General features: G+C 38.2%; 1 protein-coding gene across 5 annotated transcripts in view; it reads left to right on the top strand.

The window, feature by feature from the left end:
• TPK1 (thiamin pyrophosphokinase 1) overlaps positions 1-16220 on the top strand; it is a 354135-nt gene that overhangs the window by 304512 nt on the left and 33403 nt on the right. Inside the window, exon 9 of one of the 5 annotated variants that reach the window (XM_081283745.1) lies at positions 8668-9201. The exons of the other annotated variants lie outside the window; for them this stretch is intronic. Coding sequence (XP_081139871.1) covers positions 8668-8672 — 5 coding nt within the window. The 3' untranslated portion in view covers positions 8673-9201. Of the gene's footprint in view, positions 1-8667; positions 9202-16220 lie in introns of those variants that run through there. 5 annotated transcript variants of the gene reach the window in all.

Raw genomic sequence — 16220 nt, 5'->3', positions numbered from 1 at the left:
AGATTAAAAATAATCTCCTACCCTTCCCTCTTTATATGGTTGTATCATGATGAAGAACAAGGCTGCTCAGGAACAAGCAAATTTTAATTTGAAAGTAGATTTAAAAACTGCATATAAATGTATGTATGCTGTGGTTGAACTTTGCCAAAAAAATACTTATATATAATGAAGGTTGAAGGTGGAAAAATACATACAAAGTAAAAATATTGTGGGTTTTTTAAAATTTCTAACCTGCCCAGAATACTATTTGTATAATAAGAAAAAATGTGGAACAAATATGGTTTTTCCTGCACAGGAGCCTAGATTGTAACAGCTCCATTGTTTTGCTCCTAGTTGGGCAATAGACATGTTCTACCTATGATTTTCAAATTCTGAATATCCAATGGTGTCAAATTATCTTTCCATAAACCACCTAAAATGAACCATTGCCTTAGTTGAATGAATGCTCTTCAGTGGTCATTCTTTAAATACCAAGCACTACAACAGTTCTTAACCTCACAGGAAGGCAAAAAGATAAGAAATCTGCAGTACCAACTCAGTTTGTATGTTTTGTGGGAAATAGAACACAGTTCTTAATTAACAGACCATAACTAGTGGTTAATTCCAACGTCCTTTATCGAATTCACTTAAGTAGCATGAACCAAGAGTGCACTCTGGTTAGTGCACTAGAGTCTACAAATGTTGGGACTGACTCTGACCTTGGATACTCAAGGGGATCACTTGGGATGATTGCCAGATTGTTGAGTCACTCTGGCACAGAGAGAAAGGAAGCAGAGATTCTACCATGTAGGGAAGACTGTCTCTGACTTTGCATAAATAAAACTATTTATTTTGGAACTAGCAACTAAATTGCTCATTTTAAAATGTTTTGGGAATTGGTTGAGGTCGACAGTGGTACTGTTTATCAGGAAATGCTATAAAAAATTCTCTTTTGCTGCCTATACTGTTTTGTGAGCTAAACTTATGTATTTTATGAAAAGGGGGAAATACTGTCCCAAGTTTTGGTTACATTTAGTGTGTCATTTTAATATTTTTGGTTCTATGAATGCTTTGGTAATTTTGGATAGAATACTTCCACAATTTTTTGCATATCATTAAAAAATACATATCATGTTAATAAATAGATTAATTGATATCAATTTAGATGAAATATGATGTACTTTGTGTATATATATATTTCAAGTAGTGCATTCATTTGGAAAAATGTTTTGTTTTTTTTTTTTTTTTTATAGTTTCTTGTATTTTGGAGGTGTTTTACTCAGCTTTTTCACTTCTGTGACCAAAAAACCCAACAAGAATGATTAGAGGAGGAAAAGTTTGCTTGGGGGCTCAGGGTGTCAAAAGTCTCAGTCCATAGACAGCTGGCTGTATTCCTCTAGGGCTTGAGGTGAGGTAGGACATCATGGCAGAAGAGTGTGGTGGAGGGAAGCAGCTGGGGACATGGCACCAGGAAGCAGGGAGAGCAAGCTCTTATCACCACAGACAAAACATATATACCAAGGCATGCCCCCACTGACCCACCTCCTCCAGCCACACCCCATCTGCCTACAGTTACCACCAAGTTAATCTCTGTCAGGGGATTAATGCATTGAGTAGATTAAACCTGTTATAACCCAGTCATTTCATCTCTTAATGTTCTTGCATTGTCTCACACATGAGCTTTTGGGGTACACCTATTATCTAAACCATAACTGGAGGACAATACACAATTAATGCAGTTGGGCTTTAAGTTAGATTACTAATTGCCAGCCTGTACATCACAATAAAACAGCACGTTCACTAAGGAAATACTTACATACTGTTTATTCTATTACTTTCTTCCTTTAAATTAAATATTCAGACATTCTATCCAGGTTCCAAAGCCACAAACAGCACATGACTTTGATTATGTGCTGCTTCTAAAATAAATTAATTTTAAAATAAATGTTAAAATTTACCATGTTTTATAAAAAGCTCATTATACAAATGATGGGATAGTGAAGATACATAAAACAGAATATAGAAATCCCATCAAATTTTAACTTTAAAAAGAGGATACCTGGCTTTTTTACTTTGTTATTGATTTTTTTTAGAGTTTTCTTTGTACTTCTCTATGCATGTTTCTACCCAAGGAGTGATAGTAGAACTCATACTCTGTAACTTTGACTTTTTCCACTTAAGCATATTTTTTTCTGTGTCATTCAGTTCATTGCCTTATCTTATGCAACTCTAACTAATTCATTTAATATATACATTGAATTATGTTGTACAGCGTTACAGTGATTTATTTAACTAGTCCTGACTTGAGATGTTTGTGAATATGTCTAAGGCTTTTTTGTTAACATCATTAAAATGTTGCAGAGAAAATTCTTGTGTATTTATTTGTGTGAATAGTCAAGAGGGGTTAGTGTAGGACTTAGTGTAGGATGGCTGGATCATGTGATGAAGATTATTAATTTTAAATGAATTTTCTTTGATAGCCTTATGGGTAATATTGTTACTGGAATATCATTATCAATTAAATTATTATTTAATTATTAGGGGAATGGAGCATCTTTTTATTACTTACAGGCTTCATAAGTTACTTATTTTGAGTTGCCAACTCTTTGTCTTTGCCTATTAAGCTGTTGGATTATACATCTTCTCACTTATATGAACAAACATTTCTCTTTAGGTAATTGAAATTTATTTCAAATTTTGTTGCAGTCTGTCTTCTAGCATGGTCCACCACAAATGTGCATATTTATTTTACCTCACAGAAACTTTGAATTCTTTTGAGGAATTCTTTTTAAATGCACAAATGTAGGAATATAACTTCTCCATTCACGTTTTCAACATCCAGTTAGCAAGGGTTTCAGTTTTAGAATATTTGTTAACTTGAAGAAATAAAACATTTAATACATTGACACCAAAACCAGTTAAGGACACTCCAGGAAAAGAAAATTACAAGCCAATATCCATAATGAATATTGATACCAAAATCCTCAACAAAAACTGAAAACTAAATTCAACAACACATTAAAAGAACCATTCACCATGATGGAATGAGATTTTTTCCTAGGATACAAGGATGATTTTAGTATATGAAAATCAATAAATATGTAATATCACATTAACATAATGAAGGACACAAACCATGATCACCTCAATACACGCAGCAAAGTCATCTGGGAAACTTCAATATCATTTCACAATTAGAGAAATACCTCTCAATAAATCCGGTAAAGAATGTCTCTTAGCACAATAAAAGCCATACAGCCAAGCCCGCAGCCAGGGTCAGACTCACTGGTGAAAGTTGAAAGCTTTTCCTCCAAGATCACAAACAAACCAAGAATACCAACAGTCACCTCTTCCATTCAAGGTGGCACTAGAAGTCCTAGTCAGAGCAGTGAGGGGAAAGAAAGAAATGACATCCAAAGCAGAAGGAAAGAAGTCAAATTGTTTCTCTCTGCAGATGGCATGATCTTATATAGAGAAAATTGAAAAGACTCCACCATAACACTGTTTAGAACTAACACATTTGGTAGTTGAAGGATACAAAATCAACATGCAAAAATCAGTAGCATTTCTATATACAATGAACTGTCCAAAAAAGAAAATCATCTCATTGACAGTACCTACAAAAATAAATCAATAAAACACTTAAGTATAAATACAACCAAGGAAGAAAAAGATCCATACACTGACAAATGTAAAACATTAATGAAAGCAAATAAGGACAACAAACAAATGGGAAGATACTCATGTTCCTGGATTGGTACAATTGAGACTGTTAAAATTCCCATGCTTCCCAAAGTGCCCTATACATGTAATAAAATCCATGTCAAAATTTCATGGCGTTTTTTATAGACAGAAAAAAAAATATCCTAAAATGTGGGTTTGACCACAAAGGTCCCTGAATAATCAAAGTAAATTTTGAACAACAACAAAGATATGATTCATGTTCTTTGTCTTTTAAAGAAATCTTTGTCTAATATAAGGTCTCTAAAACATTTTCTTAATGTTTCCTCTAGAAATTTTATAGTTACTCGTACCTTTATATCTATGATATATCTCAGTTCAAATTTGATGGCTGACAAGACCTGAGGTCTGTATTTTTGCATATGGCCATCCTGTGGTTCCAACGGCCTTTGTTGAAATCAGTTGTACATATGTATGTGTCTATTTCTGGACTTTGTATTGGGTTCTACTGTTCTATATGACTGTCTATACTCCAATATTACAATATCTTGGTTTCTATAGTTCTACGAGTTTTAAGATCAGGTAGTTTAAATCATCTAACTTTAATCTTTTAATAATATTGAATCTTGAGGCCCATGAAGACAATGTTGTCTCTTTCCATTTGCCTAAGATGCTTTAATTTCTCTCAGTAGTGTTTCATAATTTTTAGTTTACCCTTTCTGCATATTTTTTGGCTCAAATTTACTGCTAATTCTTTCATATTTCTTAACATTATCCCAAATAACAAGACTTTTCAGTTTTGATATTAATGTTATATTGGCTCACATAAAGTAATTAAACAGTATTTTCTATCTATCTATCTGCTATGTTTGTTAAAGATTTGGAGGGATTGACGAATGGATCCTTGGTCATTTCTCCTTACTTCTTAGTCAGAAGTGACTTATCCATTTGAGATGCAGGCTTTGTCTCTTTCTACAAAATGCCAGTATAGTGAATTTTACAGCAATTATTCTTCGTATAATTGATCCAACAAACATATTGACTTCTACCATTTTGCATATTTATGTTCAATCATTATTCATTGAAACAAATTTGGTTCCCTGTGAATTTAAGCATTTCTCACCTTTCACATCTCCTGTGTCTTGAAGGTTTTCTTCACAGAACTGAGTGCCATGCTCTATACAAAGGAAATGGACCTCAGTCACTAGTGCTTGTGTGTTCAAGACAAGTTTCCATAATAAACCTGAAAATATAACTTTCCTCTGAGATACAGAAATTGATTTTTTAGGATAAATATTGCTTATGATGCTCCTGGCTAGCTTAAAGATGATCTAACAATTCATTGATGATGAACGATTGAATCACTGTTTCTCTAAGATACGTGTCTGGCAGTCATTTTCTCTGGAAAACTGCTAGAAAGAAACAGTGAAACAATACCCAAATGAAAAACTGGAGCAAGACAGAAAGGACTGCTAGAGTTCATTTTCTAATGCCTTAAACATGTTCCAGGTGTGAGAAGGCATAAAAACTGTGCATGTTATTCGCTTCACATCAGTGTAGTGCAGACCCTAAAACTGATCCACACAGAGTTTTGGTCTGTTTCATACAGAAACAGACATTGCTACTGACATGCTGAGATACCAGGACCTTGTTAAAAAGCAGTGGAAAAGTAATAAAAGACTTAGACTGCCATTTTTTAACACAGATAAAACAGAATTTTGTTTTGTCTTTTGTTTGGGGTACCAGGGTACTGAACCCAGAGGGGCTCAACTGCGGAGCCCCATCTCTAGTCCTTTTATTTTTTATTTTATTTTGAGATAGGACTTTACTAAGTTGCTGAAGCTGGCTTTGAACTTGGGATCCTCCTGCCTCAGCCTCCTGAGTCACACCATCACATACGACTTAAGAGAGAATTTTTAAATTATTTGTGGTGCATTATGATTAGACATGACAGTGGGATTCATGGGGCCATATTTATACATGCACATAATTTGATCATTCTCATTCCCCAGTACCTTTCCTTTTCCTATTTTCCTCTCTTCCCTAAGTCACTTGTTCTACTCTACTGATCTCCTTCTTGTTATTGTTTTTATTTTAATTAAGGCATAGAATTTTATGCACGCGCACAAACACACACACACACACACACACACACACACACTCATACACACAGGACTCATGATGTAGTTGGAATGAACACAGTGTAACCTGGTAGATTTCATTCCCAGCACTTTCCCACGCCCTCTCCTCACTGCCTCCTGATCCTTTTGTTGGAGGGGAGACTGGTCTGCCTGTCTCCTCACGTTTGCGAAGGTCTTGAACTTGCACATCTGTTCAGGTGGATTCCTCTTCTTCATTGAGGTGTCGTTTATCTTTTTTTAATATTTCTTTGCTTTAGCACATAGACGCAGCATCCTCCAAGGGCCGGTTCCCTCAGCCTTGCCTCCGTCTGCCTCTGCAGAGCTGCTGTTTCAATTCCTTTTTGCAGAGCTGCTGCAAGGCTCTGGCTTCCTCTGAACCATCATCTTGGAACCACCCACCATTTTTGTTGCAGATGTCCAGGAGAGGGACCTGAGGTCCTTTCTAACTGTTCCTACTTGGGGCCTGGTCACTGGTCTGGGGTGTCTGTCCCCGCATTCCGTATTGCTGAGGCTCCAGGAGAGCTACGGAGTCTCAGTGTCCTGGTGGCTTCCCAGCCCCTCTCAGAAAAAGGGGAAACAGCCCCAGCAATAGCAGTGGTGACTAGTGATGAATATGGGGCATTAAAATAAGTGCCTAGTGCCAACTGTGACATCTGCAACACTGCCAGAAAACAGGAATGGCAGGGTCAGTGATTAACAGCAGCAATGAACAGCTGTGGACTTGACCTAACAGTAAACAGCAGGTGTTAACTACACTGCCCATACTACTAGTAACTGCAACAACATGAACAGTGGGGTCAGGGTTATATAAACTAAATAGTTCTAACAACGATAAATCACAGTTAATTAAGAGAAAAGAAAATGGGCAGGAAGGCAAAAGAAAGCTTAAAATATTCAAAAAGTAAATAAAGGGAAAGCAGAAGAGAGTTAATAAGTGATGTTTATAAGGGAGAGAGAGTAAAAAGTAAATATATATATATATATATCAAGAGAATTTGGCTATGTTAGAGGAGAAAGAAATAAGAAAGAGTAATAAAGGAAAGAAAATGTAATTAAAACATAAGCAATAGTGAACAGAGACTCAAACCCAAACAACCAACCAAGAAGTCCTAAGCCTTTAAAGTCAAAACAAGGCAAAGTAACAAACAGGTGAAAAGAAATGAGAAAAGCAAACAAAAAGAAGTGTGTTTGTACACCCAAACTAAGCAGCACAGCAAGAACACACAGCCCTACAAAATAGAAAAGGGGAAAATTCTTGATGAGAAATGAAGGGGCTGTCTCCTCTGAGGTGGTCCAGTCTGCCTAGGCCACTCTGCCCTCCTTTCCATCTCCTCACGGGCTGTGCACCTCTTAGATCTTCTTTGAGTAGCTCACAGAGCTGCCAGCTGGAGTGGCCTGGAGCTGAGGCTGGTAGAAGCTCTCAGCTTCCCTTCTCAGCACTACAAGGCAGGACAGAATGGAAGTACCGTGGATTGGAGTTTTGTCCAGATAGACCAGATCCATGCACTCCCAGGGTGCAGAGTTCTAAAAGGAAGCTCCTGCAGCTGGCGTTTAACCCTGATTCTCCTTTGGAACTTTATTAGATAGTACCTGCTCCAGAATGATTACATCAACACACCCCAGGGCTGGGCAACTGCCCATCCGTGCTGGGCATCTGGGCTCAGGGGCCTCCTGAAGCCTTCACTGGCAGGGCAGGAGTCTTGCATACTCCATGGTGCACAAATGTGGTCTTCCCAGGATCAACCCTGAGTGCCATTGCACCCCTCTGTCCAGCTCCTGGATTGGTCCCCTGAGCCACCAGACCCGAAGGGAAAGTGAGGTGCATTCCCATCCCCATCCCAGCCTTCATCCCTGGGGCACTGTCCTCTCTGTACAATTTCAGTGGCATGTTGCCGAGCACACTCCAGGCCCCATGGCAGGCACTTGCTGCTATCTCCTGGGCTCCTGGAGCAGGAAGTTGCTGCATGGCTACTTCAAGAGGGCTCCTGCCTCAGCTCTCCACTAGCCTGCCAAGGAACACGAGTGCTTTTCAGACCTTAGCTCACCCACTGTCTGTGGCTCAGTTAAGATCAGATGCCTCTCTCTGGTGCACAGGTTATCCTGTGCCAAGTTAATTTGTAGTGTTTCTCTCTTTCTGCCTGTGTCACCCCTCCCTCTGAGATAAACTGATGCTACTGGCCCCACGGATCTGGCTCCAAAATCTTCTTTCTTGTCCTATGCTCAAATCACCTAAATTTATGTGATAATTCCTGTGGTTACCTCCACAGGAGCTTCCAGACTTCAGTACCTGCTGCTGAGCATCTTTCCCTACTAGTTGGATGACAATTGCTTGCCAGGGACAATCAGGAGCAGCTCTTGGGAGGAATTCTGCAGGTGACCTCAAACATGGGATTCAGTGCCCCAGAACAGCTTTGGCTAGTGGTAGGAAAATGCTGGTCAAGGTCACAAATGTGCCAAAAGAGTGGAGGGGTTTTGCAGAAGTGTGTTCCACAGAAAGGGAGAAAGTAACTTGTGCTGAGAACTTAAGTGATTGATATTCATACTGAACAGGAAAAACTTTAGCATGGCATTTCCTATCTAAAAACATAAGGATAGATTTATCAGAACTCTTTGAAAAGTCCTGAGGAGAACTTTAGCTAAACAAAGCATACTATGAGAGATTGTTCTTAATAAGAAATAAAATACTCCACATCCCTTTTATTCTTATAAGAGTTTTCTCCACTTTATGTATGTGGTGTTCTATACTATCATCAAAACATGCCTAAATAATGATTTTTAAAAGTATAAAATTATTCAAAAGTTATGTTGGTGACACTGTAGCAAGGACCCATATATTTACATAGCCTCATTTTTCTTCTCAAAAAAGTGTGAATTCTTGTCGTGCCATCCTGCGGTGCTGTGAGGCAAAGGCTGAGCAGGAGGAATGCCGAGCAGTCACCCTGCACACCTCGTGGCCAGAGCGCTACCTTCTGTGTGTCGCCAACACCATTCCAGAGGATTGTCTGCGTTTGTGGGCCTTTGGGATACACTGGAGCACGTTTGCAGATACTAGTGAGGAAACAACTTGAGATTCATTCCTGTGCCACACACAAAAATATGGACCCAGCTTCTTACAGGGGTTTAGAGTATTTTTCCTCAAGGGCATTTAGGTGTCAACACTTCAATTTAGGTGACATTTTTTTTTGTCCTGGATATTTTCACAGACTCTTATGCCCTAATTTTTTATCTATTCCCATCCATTTACCAATTTGTGTAGTATTATCTACCAAGAGGTGGCTCTTTTCCAGATCTGTAAAGGTTTGTTTTCTAGATTATTTGTAAAATAAGATAGCACTGATCTCAGAGAATCAACGTTTTATACTTTTTGTTAAGAAAATCGATCACTTCTCTCTTCTGTTACAAGGCTCAAACCAATTTCCCATTAAAGACAAAAATCTTTATCCTAACCACTCTCTACATGAACTCTTGATTTCCACTCTCATCCCTGGGGAACCAAAACACGTTAGCTAACCAGCAATGAAAACAAAAAATATACCTTTGCAGAACCTTAACAAAGGCCTTTCAAAAATCCACAGCCCCCCTGCACCCAGCACACACACATATACACGTGACCTTAACTGATTTCCTCTTTATATATCTTTCCCAGCCCCTCAAAGAACTCAAGGATTTTTGTCAGGTATTTCTGTTTTGAGTCTGATTTATGAACTCTTCCTTGTCTGGCCAGGTGCCGGCCATATTCCACAATTCATAATCTGTCACCAGGAGTAATGGCCCATCTCCAAAGGTGAGGCGTGACAGTCCTTTCTGAATGCATCAGATAAACAGATCGCATGGCTACCCAGTGATCTATCTGAAGTGGGCTGAAGAGCACATTAACCTTTCAGCACACCCCCATTTTCCTTGTGACTCTTTCCTTTTATGCTCTTCATTTTTCTTCATAAGCGGCAGAGCTGATGAATAGCACAACATCCAATCACCAGTGAGCAGATTGCTCAAAATCCATAGAGGCGAGTGGGCTGTGGGACCCAGTAAATTTCAAAACATTGCAACCCTCAAACCTTGCTGTGTGAAATGCCTTCAGAAACTCATTGGGGTGAATAGGATTGGTTACCTGCTTCCTCAATGTCATAAGCTGTTTTCCTGCGACACTTGATGGCAAGGAGTCCCATGGCTTCCAATGACTGCTTTGTCCTTTTATCGTTTCTAACACAAGACAACAGAAAATCTAACTTAAGCTGGAAGTACCATCTTTTTCATGTTCATGAATTCTGAGTCTGGGTATACTCTGTGATATTTCCATAGAGTTGTTAGATTTCTGTTTTTCAAGATTGTGGGTGTGCTCTAGGAGACATTTAGCATATTGTCCTAGTGTGGGTCTGTCCAGCCACCCTAGCGGGACATGGGCACGTGGGTGACAACATTGAGAAGATGAATAATAAGTGTAGGCACACAAAAATGGTCAGGCCCTGGATGCTGTTAGGATAGGTCATCTTCCAGCATAAGACCTTGGAAATTTCAAAAGCTGATCTGACCTCACCAAAGTTCACAACCTACATCTGTGTGTGTGTGTGGATGTGCATGGGTGTGTGTGTGTGTGTGTGTGTGGATGTGGATGTGCATGGGTGTGTTCCATATGTGTCGATCTGGAAGTGAAGTTTCAGTATTTTAGGAAGGAACTAAGAGATTTAAACATGCAGACAGCAGGCCACAGAACTCATTCCAGGACCGTGGCAAGCAGAGCAGCAGCAGGCAGGTGGTCTGATGGTTAAAAGGGCTGCTGGTCACTGAAGGGGGGAGTCTGCGAGAAGTTTACTTTTTCTGTTTCTTTATTTCTTTCCCCCATGAGTCATCAACCTGGACTATTTTAAGGATGATGCACAGGAGATGGGAAGTAAGGAGACTAGTGGTGTTAGAATGGAGAGGTCAAACTTTGAAGGGATGACCTGCATCAGGATTTCTCAGACTTCAGTGTGTCTTGTTGGGAATGTGCAGGTGGGTGGGGGAAGGAATCTGCCTCGGGAGCTCCCACAGGATGCTGTTGCTGGTTCACAAAGCACACCTTGAGTAGTAAGGACCAAAATAAAAGGGCTGTCTGAAGCCCTGGAATACAGAAAGAGGGCTTAATCAAGATGAGAAACATGGAACATCTTCCTCCAGTATCTGAAAGATTAAAAAAAGTCTGGGCAAGATGGTGACAGACAGAAAATCAATATACTTTTATCTCCTCATCCCAGTATTAAAATATAGAAGAAGAAAGATCTTAGGATGGGAAATGAATCACAGTCTAGAGGACATTCCAGCCCTCAAGAGTACTAAAGAGATAGTAATCTCCCAAGGTTTTTTTCTTTTGTGTAACTGACAATTTACTTTGGAAGGCCACCTCGTATTGCAATTCAAGTTTCCATGCCATGGCATAGGATCTTTCTCTTCTATTATAACTACCTGAAGAACATTTTTTTTTTATTTTTTATTTTTATTTTCTTTGGTAGTGCTGTGGATTGAACCCAGGGCCCTGTGCATGTGAGGAAAGCACTCTATCAACTGAGCTAAATCCCCAGCCCTTCAAGAACAATTTTTTAATGTAGTATCTTATGATTCAGGAGTCCTGAATTCTGGCCACAGTTTTACATCTGACTCCCAATAGACAGTAAATCACTTAAGCTTCTTCTGGCTTAGTTTCCTTATCTGTCATGGAGTCATAATACCCTTGTCATACCACCTCCTATAATTACTATAAGAAAGAAATGAGGTCTTAATTATAATGCTACTGGGGAAGATCTATTCCAAATTGAAGATATCTTAGTGGTAGTGGCATTTGATTCCCAACAAGTGACTTGTACATTTTTTTTTCCTCTGTAAGATACTATATGGTAAAGCTTCCAACCTCGCTAGAAAAAATGTTTTTCTAAGATCTAGATTTCAAATGCCAGTGACATGTGATGTGATGTGCACAGGATAGAATGGAGAGAGGCACTGCCACCTGTCTGTAGCTCCATGTTGCTTGAATGCTTTTTGCATTACAAGGAACTAGAATTTTGTTTACTTGCTCGTCTTTTCTGAAAAATTTTCTATGGATGATGTACAAAACCTGTTGATTACACAGAAAGTAACTGTAAAATAAAACTCACTGTTAACAGGTTTATCTTCTTTAATCTCCCTGTACCATATAAAATGCAGGGGTGTGTGTGTGTGTGTGTGTGTGTGTGTGTGTGTGTGTGTGTCTTAGTAAATGGGAAGGAGTCACAATGTGTTGTAGCACAAACTGTTCTCATAACAAGAACAGAAAAAATGGTCCAAAACTGCCTTGGCTTGTTAGCACCCACCATGTGCTCAATGCTAGCCCAAAGGTCACAAGATATTCTAAAGACATGTTATACATCTGCCCCCCAGGTACTTAGAATCTGTCTGGGAGACCAAGTCCCCATAGCTAAAACCAATCCTAACTGCTTCAGCACCTGCTCTGTACCAGACAGTGTGAAATACACAAGAGTAAGCCAAGCAGCAGGATGCTATCCAGTAAAGGCAGCCAAGGACTGTCATACTTCAAGGCTGCCATGTACCCTGACTTCCTAGGACAAGACTCCTGGCCAGGCAGAGTAAGTGGTATTGGTCATTTCGTTCATGTGCATAATACTCTTCGAAATATAAAAGACTGTCAGTTCACAAGTAACCAAGAAAACAAAACAAAGCAGAGAAAACATAAACCTAGACATCAAGTCATCATTACATTTCCAAGAAAAAACTATCCACCTATTTCTGACATTTTTAATATACATATGCTCAAATCCTTGCTGTTAGGTGTGCAGTGAAGAAATGAGGTCTTGTCCATCACCTGCATATCCCAGCATCCCGTTCAAAATGCGAGCGTGCCTTCTCACAGGGCATTTTGATCTTCCTGTTTCTGGAGAAGAGGATGAAGTCAGGTGGCTGTGTACTCAGCTGGTTTTATATTCCTCTCTACCACTTATATTTCACTTTTCCTTGGTTAAGAAATACTTATAAAGATAACTTGAGAATGATCTGTTTGGAAATTTAAGTCTCTTTTTGATATAGAAAAATGAATCCTCTTTGACTAAAAAAAAAAAACAAAATTATAATACTATACTGATCATATTTTTGTTGCCATAGATCTTGGGGCCTATTAGCACAGTGTCATAAATTGTAATCTGCATATCACAACCAGTATTATTTGATATTTTAAATTTTTTGATAGAGAAGCAGAGGGCCTTGCTTTCTACATCACTTTTAGTAAAGATAAAATTGAAATGACGTATTATTTAATAATATTCCTTATGATTAAACATTGAAGATTTAAAATATTATTAATTGAATTATCTGTGAAACAAATATTTGCTAATAAGATAGAATTAACCCTTCTTTTATTGAATTAAAAGACTTTTGGTTTAAAGATCATGTTCAAATTTGAGTTCTCTTTAACCAACTTAAATAACTCTCTTCGTCCTCCTTCCTTCACTTATCCTGAAACAAATCATATTTACAATAAAAATACAAAAAATCACAAAATATTTAATTTGCCAAAAATACTAAAGCTTTAAGGCATCAATGCTTACAACTTTCCCATCACTTTGTCATGGAAAAATTTTAAATAGGTTAATACTTCACTCTCTGTATCTTGAGTATGCACATGGGGGTTTTAAGGATGTATTTTCTTAGCATGAAGCCATCACTGATGGCTATGACTCTCTGCTCATCTCCTCTCTCCATCTAAAACACACTGCCTCCTGCAGCGTAAGTTGTATTAGGCCCTGGGCCTTCAGGTGATCACACTCTGGTTCAGTAAATTTCTAACTTGGAGCATGGAAAGAAAGAAAAATATCAAAGACATGTGAAGAAATCCAGAGATCTCCTCCAGATATTTTCAACACACTTTTCCGGGTCTGACTGCCTGAGAGCTTTCTTAGCTACATAAATGACACCCAGCATGCATTCCCATTAGGAATAGATCTTTCCTTTATTTGTCAATGAATAAAGATTTTAAAAACTAGTATTAATTCAAAATTGCTTACAAGATAATAGGTGCCAGATCCTCTTCTATATAATTTATATATTAATGGTTTTAATCCTCACAATAATATCTTAGGTAGACATTATTAGCATGCCAGTTTTAAAGATGAGGAAATTGAGGCACAGAAAGTTTAAGTAACTTGCTCAAAAACCCACAGGTAGGAAGAGGACAAACTAAGCACTTATCCAGGAATTTGGTTCCAAAGTCTGACTCCTCACCACTATGGTACATGTCTTCATTGTTCAGTCAAATGATGAAATTCATTGATATAGGCTTTTTTGTCAGCTTGAAAAAATAAAATATTTTAAACTTCAATATTGAAGTTCTTTAAAAAATGGAATACAAATTCATAGTTTTGGGTTGGTTTCAGAGGAGTGAGTTGTAATAGTGAGTACATGGCCAGGTGATTATACTCTATTAAATATCAGCTGGTGTAGTTGCCCCCAGATCATCAGTGTGAGAGCAACGTGCTCCCCCAGACTTCTTTCCAGAGTAGCTAATGTTGGTTTTCTTAACTTTTTCCTCCCAGGGATTCTGGTTTTGAGATAGGGTTTTCCAAAAGCATATTGCTTTGTTTTTCTATTCCAGGTTGCTGAAAATTGATGCACTTCAGGGAACCCTTTTTCAATTCTTCTATTAAACAATACTGTGCTATCACATGTTAGAAACAGCAAGACTTAGGAAGACGTAAGATAATTTTTTTTTTTCAATCAGGAAGAAAACGCCCAACCTGGTCTTTACATATTACAAATATCAGGCTAAGACTACAGCAGGCATGCTTACTCTTTCGGGAAATAAAAGTCAAGCTTGAAAACTTGAAGAAATTAAGAAAGAAAATGGAAAAGAAACAATTTTTGAAAGAAAAATAGCTGAGGATAGGTCTTAAATGGGATAAATAAGAGGGAATTCACCTCTAGATCCATGTCTTGCTCCACTTGGGCTGCTAGGACACCAGGCTGGGTGGCTGATAAACAGTTTACATTTAGTGCTCATAGCCATGGAGGGTGAGAAGTCCAAGACAAGACACAAGCAGAGTCCTAATAGTTGCCAGCTATGTGTCCTCAGTGGCAAACGGGGCAAATAGCTTGAAAAGGTCTCCTTTGTAAGGACACTAAGCCCATTTATGGGCACTCTCCCCACCTCTCATGTCAACACATTGGGAATTAGACATTAGCATCTGAATTTCAGAGGGATACAAATATTTAGAGCATAGTGTCCTACTTGGTGAAATTACATAAACACTAAGTGAAAAAAATGTTAAAATGGAGCCAGAGGCAAAAGGTGGCTTTCTTCTCAAAGGCAACAGTTTTCTGTCAGGTGACTTCTGCCCCCTTGTGGAAGCCACAGCAGGAGGATTATAGTGTCCCTGGACCTGAGGGGGGCACTGTGGCTTAGAACTGTCCAGGCAGAAATACTCTCAACAGTTAGGATGAAAGAAAAACATTTCAGACAAACTTGAAGAGAGGTGGGGAGCCCGCCACAAAGAGAATGTTCTTTTAGATGTGTATTCCAGGCAGTGGGGAAATGATCCCAGATAAAACACAAGGACGTACCGGAAGAAGTAAAGTAAATGGTTTTAGAAGGGAGCGTGAATCTGAAAGACAAATACGCATGGTCTTATTTCTATGTGCAGTCTGAAAGAGATGGCTTGTGGAAACAGACTGCAGTTGGTGGTTGTCAGGGCGGGGGAGAAATGACAATGTCAGGGAGATGTTGACTGAAGCATACGAAATTTCAGTTAGAGAAGAGGAATTAGTTCCAGAGAGCTGTTGTACAACATGGTGACCATCATTAATCACAATGTAGCATATTCTAGAAAACTGATAAGAGATTTTTTATTTTCAACCACACACGAACACACACAAAAGTATTTCAATTATCTTGATTTACTCATTCTACAATGTGTGTATGTGTATATATATTTCAAAACATTATCTTCTACATGATAAATATATATTTTATTTGTCAATTAAAATAATTAGAGAAAAGTAGGATTATTATTAAAAATATACTGGAAATTAATAATGAGAATAAATGTAAAACTACAAAATGTTTAGGAAATTGGACAGGGGTATATGCTACTGGTAGAATACTTGCCTTGTAGACACAAGGCTCTGGGTTCAGCCCCCAGAACCACAAATTTTAAAAAATTCTAGGAAAAAAAAAAGAGAAAAATCCATACCATAGAATACTACTCTACAATTTAAAAAAAAAAAATCTTTTGATGCATTTAAGTACTTGGATGTACTTTGCAGAAATAAAGCTGTGTGAAAAAATATACTCTCAAAAGATTACAAACTAAGTAATTTTGTTTATGTGAAATTTGTGAAATAACCTAATTATAGATATGGTTAGTGATCAGTGATCAATTAGTAATCTATTGATTAGCTTGC

The sequence above is a fragment of the Spermophilus citellus genome (assembly GCF_964194105.1).
Source record: "Spermophilus citellus genome assembly, chromosome: 3".
Lineage (NCBI taxonomy): Eukaryota > Metazoa > Chordata > Mammalia > Rodentia > Sciuridae > Spermophilus > Spermophilus citellus.
The sequence above is the reverse complement of the archived record's forward strand: the minus strand, read 5'-3'. Positions and strand labels throughout refer to the sequence as shown.